The sequence below is a fragment of the Drosophila obscura genome, unplaced genomic scaffold (assembly GCF_018151105.1).
Source record: "Drosophila obscura isolate BZ-5 IFL unplaced genomic scaffold, ASM1815110v1 contig_165, whole genome shotgun sequence".
Lineage (NCBI taxonomy): Eukaryota > Metazoa > Arthropoda > Insecta > Diptera > Drosophilidae > Drosophila > Drosophila obscura.
Genome location: NW_024542752.1, coordinates 2689382 through 2704433, shown reverse-complemented (window position 1 = coordinate 2704433; position 15052 = coordinate 2689382). Strand labels below are relative to the sequence as shown.

At 45.6% G+C, this 15052-nt stretch overlaps 2 protein-coding genes across 2 annotated transcripts in view; one reads left to right on the top strand and one right to left on the bottom strand.

The window, feature by feature from the left end:
- Window positions 1-15052, bottom strand: part of LOC111066238 — a 46539-nt gene that overhangs the window by 10117 nt on the left and 21370 nt on the right. The window lies entirely within an intron of this gene.
- On the top strand, window positions 4731-5573 carry LOC111066239. Its single transcript, XM_022354686.2, has 2 exons — window positions 4731-5112; window positions 5158-5573. Exons 1-2 carry the CDS (start codon window positions 4731-4733, stop codon window positions 5571-5573), a joined length of 798 nt encoding a protein of 265 aa, XP_022210378.2.

The following is a 15052-nucleotide window of genomic DNA, read 5'->3' as shown; positions in this document are numbered from 1 at the left end:
GGGACTTACGAAAGCCGCTTACCGCGCATTCCCCTGCCCAAAGCTTCGATTCGAGTAAAGAGCTCAAAAGAATCGCAAAATTCAATAGAATTCGATGATGAAGATATGCGTGTGCCATGTGCCATATTATATATGATACATTCGTTAATCTCTCTTAATAAATAGCTTGGAATATGCTTTAAGGCCGCTGTAGTTAAAGGGGAAAGGGGGCCACACTCCTTGCCGGAATATGGTGGGGAAAAAAAAGTTGCATACTCAGAGGCGTGCAGTCAACTGCAAAAACAGATAGGGAATAAAAGTTGGTGTCCCGTGCCGTGGGACACTAAAAGGGATTCCTCGCCAGAGGAAATCCCCCGCCTCCTGCCGCACACACACAACCCACCAAAAAAGAAAGAAAGAAAAAAAGTCACTTTAAAGCTGGCCCAAAAAGGCATCCATGGCATGCGGAAATGGCGAGCTGGCGAGCTGGAGAGATGGAGATGGGACACGTAAAGTGGCCATCGTAAAACTTCGAGGACAGAGGACAGCCAAGTGGCGAGCGGGGGACAGGGTATGGGGTTAGGGAGGGATGCTTAATTGATGTTTGTTTGCCACAGCAGCAGAAGAATATGCCCGAGGAAACACAACTGTACTTTAAATTTCACTGCAACTTCAACTTTAGGGGAGAACTGTTTTTTAGGGACTAGCCAGGGACTAGGCAGGGACTAGTAAGGGACTAAAATGCATTCCTTTAAGTATAATCAAGCCACACACACACTGGGGTTGGGCTTTATTGCGAATGGAACATCGGGGTAGGGGAGTAAGGAAATATAAACTAGGTATCCTGGCAAAGGAAAATGGGCTCTGTACTTTAATTTCGATTGCACATGAATTGATGCAGCCCATCGATAAAATATCGATAAAGTGTGCGGGACTGTACCCGAAACTTTGTGCCAAATTTCTATCTATAACTTATTCGCTTGGCCGCGATTACATGAACGCAAATCAGGGCCTCAGCAGCCGCAGCTCGGCAAACACCTGGCTGAGTTGAACAGTTTTCGGCTTGGTTCGGGCAAATCCCATGACAGCACGGCACAACAGACCAAAATGCACTTGGATCCAGCTGTGCGACACTGATTCTTGGATAGAATCAGGTTGTTATTGTCGAAATTAGGGCCTAAGTAGCCTCGCCTAACGACCAAATCGCGACATGTGTGGATTGGATCGATGCTGGCCATGGCCATTGCGATGTGTTTCCCCCGGTTTAGTCGGCACAGTCTGTGCGTGAATTTCCCACAGGATGCGGAAATACCACATGGCAGCACACCATGTCCAGATTCTACTTGACCCGGGCCATGGATCAACAAGTGCGTCCAGTCCAACCAACCAACCATCGAATCGAATCGAATCAGACAAGACGAGACGGGACGAGCGCGTCTTGGATCTGCGTTTCAATCATCATCATCGGAGGGATGGGACTGGGAATGGGATTGGGACTGGCACTGGCACTGGATATGGGTGTGCTACCTGCGATCGGTCCTTGTCCCGTTACCGAGAGAGCAAGCACGCGGTATATTTTATGGTTTTATGGCCCCGTAGCAAGGCAAGGAGTTGCTCCTGGCCCGTCCTTTCTCCAGCTATCGATCTACACGGAAAATGCGTTTCGTAAACAAAAATCTGCAAATTGAAATTTTTGAATTTTTCCACCCGCACGCACACACACCTCTATGCTGTTGCTGTATTTTTTTGTTTGTGTACCAAAAAAAAAATAGAAAAAATGCAATAGAAATGCAAAAACCTTAAAAACGAAGTCGCCTTGATGGCCTGCGGCCAGCGACTCCTAGAAATATTCATGTCCTTGCCATTTGGCATTGTCTTTGCCATTGCTGCAGATTGCTGGGACCCGCTCGTTTTTTGTTTTGTCTTCTTTTGGCCAGATGGTCCACGTACTGGTCCTGGCTGTGGCTTTGCCTCAAGTTGGTTCAATAAAAAAATATTCCAGACAATTGCTTGGCTTGCACTTGTGCCCAAAAGTTGCATTCAGCTCCGGCCACGGCTACGGCTACGGCTCCGGTACGGTTACGGTTTCGGTTTCCGTTTCATTGCAACTAAATTTAGGGTCCCAGGCACGTCCTCTGCCTCGGGATCGAAGGGTCTGAAGTGGACTGCAGTGGAGTGAAGTGGAGTGCTCTTTGTACACTTTGCAGTGTCCTTCCTGCTGTGTCAATGGCATTTCAGTTTCGTGGCCATTTCCTTGAGGGGCGGATTCGTGCGGAATCTCTTTGCCTTTGAGCCAGCTTAATTGACAGCTTTCTGTGCGTCAATGAAGCAGGAAGCAAGGCCAGGAGTCCTGGCGCAGCCAGCCAGCTATCCCCTCGCTTTGATTTTGCTTGGCTATCCGCTGCACACATCCCTTGGTCGGTGTGGGGCAGGGACTGTCTTTAAAATGCTAAAGAATGCGTAGAACCAATCGACATTGAAAGCCTTTGTCGCACATTTGGATCTCTCAGGTGCAGTGCTTCCGCTTCAGGACTCTCTTTCGTTACATGACCGACATCCCCCCCTGCCTCTTACAGCCCTCTCAGGGCTCAGTCGGCTTGCGTAAGATGGCAGCTCAGCTGGAAATCAATTCCAATCACGTGCAGCCGAATGCGACTTGCAGGGGTTACGTGACTCCGACTCCGACTCCGACTCTGACTGCCACTCCAAGGCGATGCGAATGCAGATTTAGATGCAAGACTTAGGCTCAACATTGGATAAGCTAGCAAACACACAGAGTAGCAGTGGCAGTGGCATTGGCATTGGCAGTGGTAGTGGCAGTCGCAGTAGTCGAGGCAGATCGTGTTGGAAAGTCCGCAACGGAAGGAAACTCCGCCCGCTCGTTTTCCCAAAAACCAAATATGCGGGAAATTTCACGATTGCGTGTGAAAATGCAACAAGAAACGCGGCCCGGCCCGGCCCAGGCCCAGGCCCACACAAGGCAAAAGGCAAAAGAACACCAAATGTTGGCCAGCGAGGTCGGACTTGAGGTTAGTCCAAAGCAAAGCCCGGCCGGGTACCAAGCAGTACCCCAAGCAGCGAGTCCATTATTGGCACAAGAGAATTAAACGACACTGATGCATGGAAATAATGCTGTTAATCATTGGAGAAATGTGTCAAGAATTATGCATTATATTGGAGTGCCCTCGGTACCCTTTGCGAAAGTCTCTTTTGAAGGGTGGGGCAGTCTGTTTTCACTTTGAGAGCAGTGCAAACACAGGCAAAGACTCGAATCAGACAGCAGAGAGCTGCGTCATGCACACGACATGTAAATATGTGTTTTTTACTTTTTGGGGTATTTTGCTTTGCACGCTCATCCATGTGCCGCATCATGGGATAAACATGGAAGCCATGAACGCAGTCAGTCGATTCTGAAGGGGTCTCCATATGTAATTTAATAAGTGACACATTCAGACGAATGATTGATGATAATTTGGCAGAGAATCCAGTGCGGCTACTCTGCTTTGAGTAGCGCCTGTGGGGAGCTCCTGCTTGGCTGTGGACATGCGAGTATTAAGACAACATCTGGAAAACCATTCACCTGCATTCATTGAGCACAAAACGAATGATGCCAAATGATTTGGCATTCACTTTCATTGCGTTGTTCCATTTGATTTCGGTTTTGGCTTTGGGTTTGGCTTTGGCTTTGGGTTTGTGGCCTTGGATAGAGACGACCTCGTGCTAGTCCAGAATGAATGCAGCAGCAGGAGCCGCAGCAGGAGCGCACCCAACTCCCATTGAGGGAAAATTCAAGCGAAAGGAATTCGTAGCCACGAAACGGAGAAGCAGAGAGCGGAACAATGGATGCAGATCGGTCGGACAGCTGCGCTCTGGCCGCTGGCCGCTGGCTGTGGCTTGGTCTGGTGTTTGATTCGATCGGTGCACTTGCACTTGTGGCCGGCGTCAACGGCGTTCCGGGCACTGCGCCACGGCGTTTGCACAACAATTGCCGCAGGGCCAGAGGGACAGAGGGAAAGCAGCAATGGAGAGTACAATGGCCCAAGGACGCGGCGGCTGCTGCTGCCACAATGAAGAGCAAGGACAACTGCGCGATGATGCCCGGGATGTACGGAATGCACGGGATCAGGCAGCGTCTGCGCAGCCCTGTCTATAGGAAAGTTTTTGCAACCAGTGAGAAGAATATCCAGCAAAAGGGTTGAGCTGACAGAGAGAGAGAGAAAGGGAGATTTATGGTTGGTTGCAATGGCAGGGAGAGAGATGCTCACTCGGTTAGCTTGCCACTTAATGCAGATCCTTAACTCGTTGGCCCTGCATATCGAAAGTGCTCGAATCAAGGACATTTACGGACACATCGACGTGCAGCAGGTAGGAGAACCAGCGAGAGGGGATCTAAATGTTGTTTTGACCAAATTGCCGGGCCATAAAACATTTGTCGTGATTCCTCATGAAATCCCCTTCGCCGCGTCCCGGCGGATTAGGCCAGGCTAATCAGGTAACCTTATCAGCGGACAGAGAGCGAGCGAGAGAGCGAGAGAGTGTCCGCTGGTCCGCTGGTGGATTCCAGGAAATTTGCAATAGCCGGGAGAAAGCTACCTGCTGCAAGATATGCGACAACTGCTGCCTATATAAGAGACAGCTGCCCGCAGGCCAAGCCAAACAGTTGACCACGAACGTCTCGAGCACGAGAACCTACAGCGAACAGACAGTCACAGTCACCGTCTCAGTCACAGTCACAGAAGATATCATAAACCATGGGTTGTTGTTCGAGCAGCATGAAAATCAAAGAGCTGACAGCCAGGCCAGAGCTGGATGGCAGCATCTACTTGGCGGCAGGCAACGGCAATGGTGGCAGTGGCAAGCGGCTGTACAGCAGTCGCAACAGCAGCGGCATGGGCAGCAGCAGCAGCTCCTGCAGCAACAGCAGCAATCGTAGCATCTGGAGCCGCTCCAGGGCCATCTGCGATGACTTCTCCGAGCAGCCACAGCAGCAGCAGCAAGGGTCAGAGCAGGAGCAGGAGCTGGAGCTGGAGCGCTCCTGTGGCTACTACACATGCAGCAGCTCGGCCTCAACGCCCACAAAGCAGCAGCAGCGCCAACTGATGCGCACCCAGGACATGGGCAACAGTTCCCAGGGCTCTACGGGCTCCACCGAATCGAATGAATCAAATGTATCGACAGAGTCCACTGAATCCACACCGATGGTCAGCAATCTCGAGTGGGAGATGTACATGATGCAGCAGGCGCAGCGCATTATGCCAAAGACCTCGTCGCCCATCAGCCAGCGACGCGCTGCGGCTGGCGGTGACTCCTACAACAAGTGGCGCAACTATCTGCAGGGCACACCCGCCCACATGCTGCACAATGTCAGCCACATACCGGAGGCCATTGCCGGCCACTTCTGCCCCACCACCTTTCCGGCCTTTAGCGATCTAGAGGAAATGGAGAGTGCGGCCAAGCGCTTCAAGGTGGATGTGCAAATCGAGGAGGAGGGGAAGGAGGAGGAAATGGAGGCAATGGAGCAGGAGCAGGAGCCACTGTACACCACCTCACAGCTGCTGGCGGGGCATACGCACACCATCACCACAGACCTGTAGTGCGGGTCACCTGGACAGCTCCGCCTGGAACGGAGCCGTCTCTGGTTGGCCCACCCCTGCCCCACCCAAACACACACACACACACACACACACACACAGCGCTCCCGGAGGAAAGGAAACGACTGGCAACAGGTGTGCCAGCTGTCAAACAGTTGGGCAACAGGCAACCGGCAACCCACCCTGCCTCCCCATATTCCTCCTTCCACTCGCACCACAATTGCCCAGCAATGCTAATTATAATTATAAGCGGATTGCTTCGATCCATTTATGTATATATGTATCCCTTTTTTTTGTGTAGACTAACATTGGATAATGCAAATATAATTATATAAGACTTTAAACAAGCAAAAAGACTTTTACATTTTACCAACTGAGAAAGAGGAAGGAACGGGCAGAAGTTCCGACGAGTGAAGTAAAGGAAAGGTTAGACGTCCCAAGTGTGCGATTATTTACTGCAGCACAATACATATGTACATATGTACATACATACGTATACATACATATATATGTATGATTGTCTGCTCGTACTTGAAGAGCTTCCAAAGAATTCTTGAACAAAAATGTTTATTAGAAATCAAAGTTTAAAGTGAACAAATAGGAGAGCAGCAAATACGAAATGCTTGAAAATTCAAGAGAGAGAGAGAGAAAGATGATTAATGTACATTGGAGGGCCATTGAAAAACTTGATGCATTTTTGGGCAAATAAACTGAGAAGAGGCTGAGCTTAGATTTATTTATTTATTTATCTTGAAATATTGCAGCGTATTCAATTACATGCGAGTATACATACATAAGTATGCATGATTTGGTACGATGCGCAGTTCAGCGGCATATAAACAATTGCTAAAGCTTTCAGATAAATATTGAATGCAGATGTTCGAAACTAAGTTCACGACAAATCAGTTCAAGGTTTGGATCGATTCACTACGATGTCATTTGAAGAATATAATTGTTGGTACTCGCAGATGAGAGGTCAACTCAATATCACTACAATGGGAAGAAGGGCGCAAGAGATTGAGCGAGCAGAAGCTCCAAAGCGAAAGCACAAGAGAGCGAGAGCAGCTGTCATTGCTGCTAACTGAAAGCGAACGGTGCAGCTTACATACATAGGTATGTATGGTATGTTCATACATAGGTATTTATGTAGATATGTAACAATGTTTGGGTACTGCAATTGAGCGAATAATAATAATAATATAGTTTTGGTTTTTGCCTGCGCACCTGGCCAATAATTCGTAATTCATCGCGATGCGTGATCCGATTAAAACTGATTACAGAATTATCTATAGCCAGTGCAGGAACACAATTGGTTAATAATAATAATGATAATTGGCTACACTTAGAACAAAGGACAGAAAAACACTCAAGCAGAAGTAAAAGGCAAGAGGAGCTTCCTAAGCTACAAATCTTTTATAAATAATCCACAAAAAGTGGCATCTTTTAGCACTTATTGTACGAGTATATTCCGAGGTGATATATTGTACATATGTATATGTAAATATTTTGAACATTTTGATATCTCTTTTTGGATGGCGGAAATAGGGAGGACTTACTGTGGGGAAAATGGTTTAGGAATCTCCCGTTTAAATGCATTATTTTATTGCAATTCTTTTCAATGATTCTTCTCCAAATGATTATTCACCCGGTTTTAAGCCAACTAATTAGCTGATTGCCAGCCCACAAATTGGCTTAATTGGCATTTTATAATTCGCTGCCACAAGCCGCACCGTGAGTCAGGCCACAAAACAGAGATACGGAGAGAGAGAGAGAGAGAGAGAGAGAGTGAAAGAGTGAGAGACAGAGAGTCCACGCTCCACGGATTGTTGCCCCATATCCCATATCCGTGTCGGGCGGCAAAATGAAATTGTTTTCTAAATAACTGTTCCCCACTACCCACTCCCCACTCCAACCCCGCTCCCCACGCCCCGCCCACCGCATTAAGGAGCCGCAACACTCGTAATTAATGCAAACGAACCAAAGCCAATCGAAAGCGAAACGAACAAATAAATCGAAGCCAGAGATAGGGCCAGCAACCAAATAAAAACGATTATGGATTATGGCTGCCTGCCTGCCTGCCTGCCCGCCTGCCTGTTTGCCCTCCCGTATGTTTGCATATCTAATTTGTGCGGCTTGTCGGCAGTAAAAACAACACAAACAAAACAAAAAACACCGAAAGCAATGACAGAGCCTCGAATGGGCAGTACCCGAGATCCAGCAAAAAAAAAACAAAAAAAGGAAACAAAAAACTGATTGCATGACCCTGAAGGCACAAGACTTGAGCCACACTCCAGGCTTAGTGCGGGCTGGAAATACAGCCTCCTAACCTAAGTGATTCTGCTGTTGGTTCGGGGTAGTCTGCGAGCGGTGGAAATCTCGACTATCCGTCATGATGGGTCCCACTGTAGCGCATAGCTATTCGGCCAAACAAAATATGCTTCGAATTGAAAGTCTTTGGCAAACGATATACAATATACCTATACATATATTTACATATGTAAGTATGTACATATATGCAATGTGCAAACTTACATGGATCGCAAGTACTCAGGAACTGGCAGAATTTGCCTCCATCGATGGAGAAAAAATACAAATTAAATTCAATGGAAACGATTCATTGATAAAATATGCAACAAATAGTTCCACCATTCACATAAATGTGTGTGTAAATATGCATGTACATATGTATGTCTATGTGTTCAAATTAATCACAAGATCAGCAATTTAATTATATTCCCACTTGGCAGTCGCTTGTTTGTTTTTTTTTTTGTTATTCCAGGATATCTGTGGATAATATTATCGATTTTTAGGTACCCTCTGCAGTGTCTTTAGTGACCATTATTCCCTCACTGCATACACCCACTCCGCCCCCCCACTCTACCCTATTCTCTAGACCTCCCCTGAAACGTTTGCTTTTTCCTGCACAATTTTTGTGCTGACAAGCTGCTTTGGGGCTGGCTGGCTGGCTGGCTGGCTTAGCATTGCCATTCAATTGATACTCGCAGCGGACTGCCATAATTGGTGGCGTTCAATCGTTGAATCCGCCAATGAACAGGCAACCGCCGTGAAAGTGAACACTTGGACTGTAATTTCAGTGGATTCCGGCAAGCAGCCCAAAGTGCAAACGAGTGGGGAGGTGTCCTACAAGTCCTACAAGTCCTAATTGCCGCCACTAAGAGCTGCCTTCGGTGGCCCAAGGCGGGGGTTTCCGGACCTTTCCCGGACTTGATTATTGCAAAAGTTTTTCTCTCATTCGAGGAAAGGTGCAGGACGGGGGCAGGGACAACAAATGAAAAGTGCAAAGTGAAAAGTGTAGGACCAGCTAGACGTCGTGGAAAATGGGAAAATGTTAGTGGGGCGGAGGCGTGGTTGCGGGGGCATAGGGAAAATAAGGTGCAAAATGTTGCTGAGAAGTTACAGTTGGCGCCTCAAGGTGCCAGAGTGCTAGATTTTGTAATTTTGTAATTAAATGTGCTCAATTTTCACTTAAACTTTTCTCACACACACACACACACACACACACGCACGCACACATACTAAAATTAAATTATAAATTATTAAGTTTCTTTATTTTTTATGCCGTTCCGTTCCCCATATGCCATATCTCCCCCCACCACCCACTCCTTCTGGGGCCTTATAAATAGTAAAGTGTGGAGCTATTTAATATGGATTTAAGGCATGAACGAAACTGCAAAAAGACGACGACCGACGACGACGACGTCTCCCCTCTCAGAGCTGCCTTTTGGGGGGAGAATTTAAATTGTAATTTACGTTTTTCCATGAAAGCACAGAATTATGGAGAATAAATTTAAATGGAGTGGCTCAAAGGAGTTTACACATGAAGAACGGGGGAAGCAGCAGAGCAGCCGGAGGGAGACCACAAGCAAGAGAAAACTGACATAGAAAGTGCTAGAAATAGCCGGCCAAGAAATACGGCAATGAAGGCACTGGAAGAGGCAACGGAAAAAGCAAAGGAATAATAAACCAAAAATGCAGATCCTCAAGAAGAGTGAGAGAGAGAGAGGAAAGCGGCGAGCAACAGAAATTATAAGGAAACAGAAACAATTTTTTCCGAAAAATATAAATTAAAATAGAGATAAAAATTTGTGTACAATCTGTATAAATTGCTCTGTTTTCTGTTCGCCGCTCTGGCAGCTCTTTGTGTTCCCCTTCGCAACACTTTTCTTCAAGCTTTTCTTCCATGCTTCTGCTACACTTCCGTTGCTTTATCACTAATTTACTGCTTTCTTCTGCCAAGAAGAATTAGCCGCACAGCCATAAAGCCAGAGCAGGAAAGTCCAAGCTAACTTTGTTGCTAAAGAAACAGAGTAAAAACCCGAGAGGAAAAAGTGATGCAAAAGAAAAGAAAAATTGGGAAAATAGGGAAAACAATGCTCTTGCTATTGGGTGTTTCCGTTGTCTGTTAACCCCAGCGGAGAAGGGATTTCTCTCATTTCCGGACAGCTTTTCCGCTCATTAAATCTCGACCCCTCGTGGAATTGCTTTGGCACTGGCTCCTGGCATTTAGCCCTGCCCTGGACCGCCATGAAATATGCAAGTTGACATGCTCCCATCCCTGTCTCTGTCTCCACTGCTGGCCTCCATTTGGTGGCACCATTCCGCTGCCCCTTGAAGGCAAAACTTTCAAGTGACAAACTATTTGAGCAAAATGCATAATTCAGCCAGGCAGGCAGGCCAGGCCAGGCACCTACCCGGCACCTGGCTCAAACGGCCGATCCTGTGGGCAGGGGCAAACGTGAAACGTAACGAAATGAAAAGGGACTTTGCTGCCGTTTGACAGCCCTGCCCTAAGTGTTTTGGCTGACTCCAGAGCGACACAACACTTCCTGTTGGCCTCCTGAGGGAGCAAACCATGGCAGAGCAGGGCAGGGCATGGCAGGGCAGAGCAGGGCAGGGCAGAGCAGGGCTGAGCAGGACATTGCAGAACAGCGAAACAAAGACAGTCTTAAAAACAAAGGGCGCGAGGGCGAATCTCAAGTGCTGCTCGAGTGCCGCTTGCTTTGTGCTCATCCTGGAAACTGGAACAACAGGAGCAGCAGCAACAGCACATAAATCCCGCACCGCTTACTGACGTAAGCCCCTCGAATGGCGAATCGTGTAGCCGTGATCCGCTCTAATTACAATCTGCCACAATTGAGGATTGCTCCGCGTTGCGTGGCCAAAGCCGTATGAGCGAGCGAGAGAGAGTGAGAGATTTTTCTCTAATCATTGCTCTATGCTATGCTCTATCGTTCAGATTAAATGGCTCGGTATCTGGCAAGTCGCGTGCTTTGCGGTGTGAAATCTGGCCGAAGATTAAGGCTTGGGCCGGGGATCATGGCCGCAGATTAACGGATTCCATGGAGCGAAAGGGGCACTTGAAAGAAGGAGACTCGACTCGAAGAGAGCGAGAGTGGGAGTGGGTATGGGTGTGGGAGAGAGAGATAGAGATAGACAGCGTGGGTGGTAGGCGTGGTTAAGCTTGTAAATCCACGAAGCGGCGGGATTAGGCCATCTTGCGGTTTTAATGCTGCAGCTGCTCCACGCACTCCGTGTTAGCCATGTGCCGTTCTCTAAGCCACATTTAAGCCATTTAGAGACGCTGATGAATTTATGGGACCGTCCTCCCCTCCCCCTGCTCTGCTGCCTCGTTTTACTTTTGCTCTCTTTATTTTATTTTATTTTATTTCTTTTTGCGCTTATTGATTTTCCTCATGTGTGTGTGTGTTGTGTTGGAAAAATCGGGAATCCGATGAGTGCTAACAGGAAAAGCTTCTGCCACTGCCACTGCTTCAGGGAGAACATTCCAAGCCCTTCGGGTGCATAGTTCCATTGATTGGAGCTGGCAGGCCTCAGGCCCCATTCCCATACCCATCACCCATCCCTTTTTCCCTTTGGCTGCCGGCCCCCTTTCACTCATCCCTTTGCCCACCCAAACAACGAAATTGAAAACCAAGTTCAGCAAACAAAAAACATTTTCCTTTTTCTCTTGACGCTTAATCAAACGCAATTATGAAAAGCAAAGGGAAATGCTGCCGACGGTTGCGTTGCGACTGCGATAATGCCCAGCAATCAGCAGAGGCGAAGCCATGCGGTCGGATGTATCCAAATGTAGAGTAGTCCTCATACTCATCCCTTTTAGTTACAATTTAATTTTCTAGTCTGTATATAGTAAATTTTCCCAAAAAGTCCACACTCCAAAGAACCCTAGCAAAAAATATAAATATAAAAAGAAAAATAAATCTAAATACAAAATTAATTATTATTAAATAATTAATCTAATCCATAGAACTTTATAGATTTAAACAATTTGCACACAGTTTCATTAAACTAATTAAATAAACTTTTTCGTTCATTTTTAGTATTTTTAATACCATATTTTCCTATGTTATTATCTTGTAAAAGAATTTTAAATATGTGCAACGAGTTCATCATTTAATATCAATTTAATAAAATACAAATTAAGAGAGCCCCATTCCGATTGACTACACGAGTATATGTATGCCTGTACCTATGTACAAAAGAGGTACATAAGTATTATGATGGAACAAAACATTCGATGAAATGTTTAAATCATTTTTGGGTTTTAAAATAAAAAAAGTTCTTAGATGCATTCGGACATCAGTCACATTAAAATGCGTTTGAATTGTTCGACGAGAAAATCACTTGTGTTGTTTTTATCTTTTTATTTGCAAAATCAAACTTGGAAAAAATTAAAAAATGAATTAATTATTAAGCGCTGTAAGTTTACGCCTATTGTTAATATAAAAATCTGTTTTATTTTGATTTGATATGATCATCCATCGAAACAGTCCGTAATAGTCACTTGCGTTGCTCTCCAAGAGATTTAATTGGTTGCCCCCATCTTTAAACTCTTTTTATATATTTAATTTAATTTTATTTATTTTTCTTTATTTTATTTATTTTTTAAATTTATTTTATATATTCAAATGAAACTAATGGAATTTTTCTCAATCTTTGTAGATGGTTAAGATGGTGGAGCCGTAGTAGTAGCTGCCATTTTCATATTGCTCTCGAAGAATTACACAAACAGCTGATACTCTCCATTATCTGCCCCATCAATTACAGGGTACGCGGGACACAGAAGAGTTTTGGTTGGGGGAATGGATGGCTGGCAGGGAGTGAAACAAACGCACAAATTGTAAACCAAAGACTGTCAAAACAGTCTATCATCTCCTCCCTTTCTCTCTGTATCACTGCCTCCACCTCTGCCTCCCTCACCCTCTCCCTCTGTCTCTCACCCTCAAAGTGTGTGTGTCAAAATCACATTAGATGCTGTTAACTTTTGCCAGTGACTGTGTGACTGTGTGATGATGCTTCCTCCGGCTTCAATTTCGGTTTTTTGTTTTCCCCATCAATATTTTTGTGGTCAATTTGTTTGCTTGCCCACAAATTGATTGATTGCTTTGTATTGGTGGGTGATTTGTCCTTAACCCTGCCAAACACACACACGCATGCGTTTGTCCTTATCCATATCCTGCTGCCCGACTGAGATTTGTGGTCATCCCTAAATGGCTTTTCTTTCATGCCACTAAATTACACAGAACTAAATCAAAAAGCCAGCCGCGGAGTGTGTCAATCGGCGTGTGAATAGCTGCCAGTGGGTATATATATTTGCACGTATGTATGTATGTATGTATTAGTGTTTTTAACTTTAGGTTACACTTGACTTTGTATTAACTTTGTAAGGAGATTGATTGTGTGACACTGCTAAGCAGCTTCTAGACTCTAGATGAAAGTAGATATTAATCAATAGGCGAGGGCAGAATAACGGACAGATAACTACTAATAAAGTTGCAAAAGGATTATAATTGTGAATAAGAACTCAACAGATATATAGCACGGCTTTAAAGGGCTAGAAGTGGCAATAGATAACTCCAGAATTGTTTAACATAATAACAAATACGGAGGTACTGCCAATTGTGGGATTTCAATGCCAGTGCCTGGAGCGCACATTTTCCTAAATTTACTAGAAATACTAAACAAAGCGGAAAGCATTGAATTTCTGTTTGTGTCTGTTCAGTGACAGACCCATAAAATACGAGTGCCATTCAATTCACAAGAGAACCATCCGAAAGGCGAAAGGTGCAAAACTGTTCAACTTTGATTCGAGCGTTTTTTATTTTTATCTTCATTGTGGAGGGCAAAAGTTTTTTTGGACAGCCACCAGCGCACTCTCTGCCAACTCCTTGCTCTAGGGAATTCGTTGACACACACACATACACCGAGAGAGAGAGAGAGAGACAGGCACTCGTATATGCTTTGTCCTTTAAAATGTGCAGCGCAGCGGGTGAGGGAATTCGATTTGCATAGGGGAAACAGATAGGGGCAAAGGGTTGCAGATGCATTTTCTATTTTCTGCGGCTATGCTGGGTATCAAAGGGTTAGAATAGAAAAAGGGAACCGCTGATTTTTATGCCAGTTGTTTTATTTTTTGTTGTGTGCCCATTTATTTGTTTTGGTTGCGTTTTATGGCATGCCAACATGTTGGCCTGCTCGTAAAAAATCCGCTTTCCTCGCCCGTTTCTCTTTATTTTTTGTTTGGCCACATTTTTTTCCATTTTGGCCAGGTAGGCATCGAATTGCGTGAGCAGCTAGGGATTTAAAATTTCCCCTCTAAATTTAATTGAAAAACCCGCCGCCAACGAGACAAATTGGAAATCGAAATCAATTACGCTTAGCCGCATTCATTATGGACATTTACAAATGCATTGCCATTAAATATTTGGAGAGCAAATAAACACACACCACATTAAATGCAAGCCACAGCGCACAGTTCTCAGTTGCAGTTGCAGATACAGATACAAATGTATCTGATGCAATAACGATAATATCATTCATTTAGTTTTTGTTCCATTGCATGGCTTCAATTGCGAAAATGCCATCAAATAAACCGTAGAGAAAACTCAATTAAAAGCGAGTGCTGATGGATGTGCATAAATAGGATTGGATCCGCTCCGCTCCGCTCCGCTACTGCTACTTTCTGCAGGGATGCCGCACACACACACACAATTCACCCAAAGCATACTTTCGGGCGTTCTCCCCCGGCCGCCCGAGCGGTGTGCTATGCTTCTGTCACTAACTACCCATGGTTCCCCTCTCTAGTTATTTCTACCTTTTGTAACCCTTTCTGACGCTGCTTCCTCTTCCTGTGCATATCTCTGACCACCAACTCTGCCTCTGTCTCTGCCTCTGTCTCTGCCTCTGTCTCTGCCTCTGCCTCTGACTCTGTCTCTGGTTTTGTTTTTGGCTCTGCCATGGACTGCCCCATTATATTTCTGGGTGTGTGGTGTGTGGGGCAGCTACACTCCATTTGGAGTTATCCGGCAGCTGTTTTAAGCTTGCACTCTCTATTCAGAATTAACATATATGTTCCGCTAGGCAAGGTCGCGTGAGGGAATGAAACTTAATCCCATAGAGTGGAAAACAAATTGGAATTTATGTATGGCACACTCAATCCA

What these genes read in the sequence shown, in the direction of transcription:
- LOC111066239 (XM_022354686.2), top strand. Translation starts at nt 4,731, where the DNA reads ATGGGTTGTTGTTCGAGCAGCATGAAAATCAAAGAGCTGACAGCCAGG. An exon ending in CATGGGCAACAGTTCCCAGG is followed by an intron (nt 5,113 to 5,157) that starts GCTCTACGGGCT and finishes ATGTATCGACAG; the next exon opens with AGTCCACTGAATCCACACCG.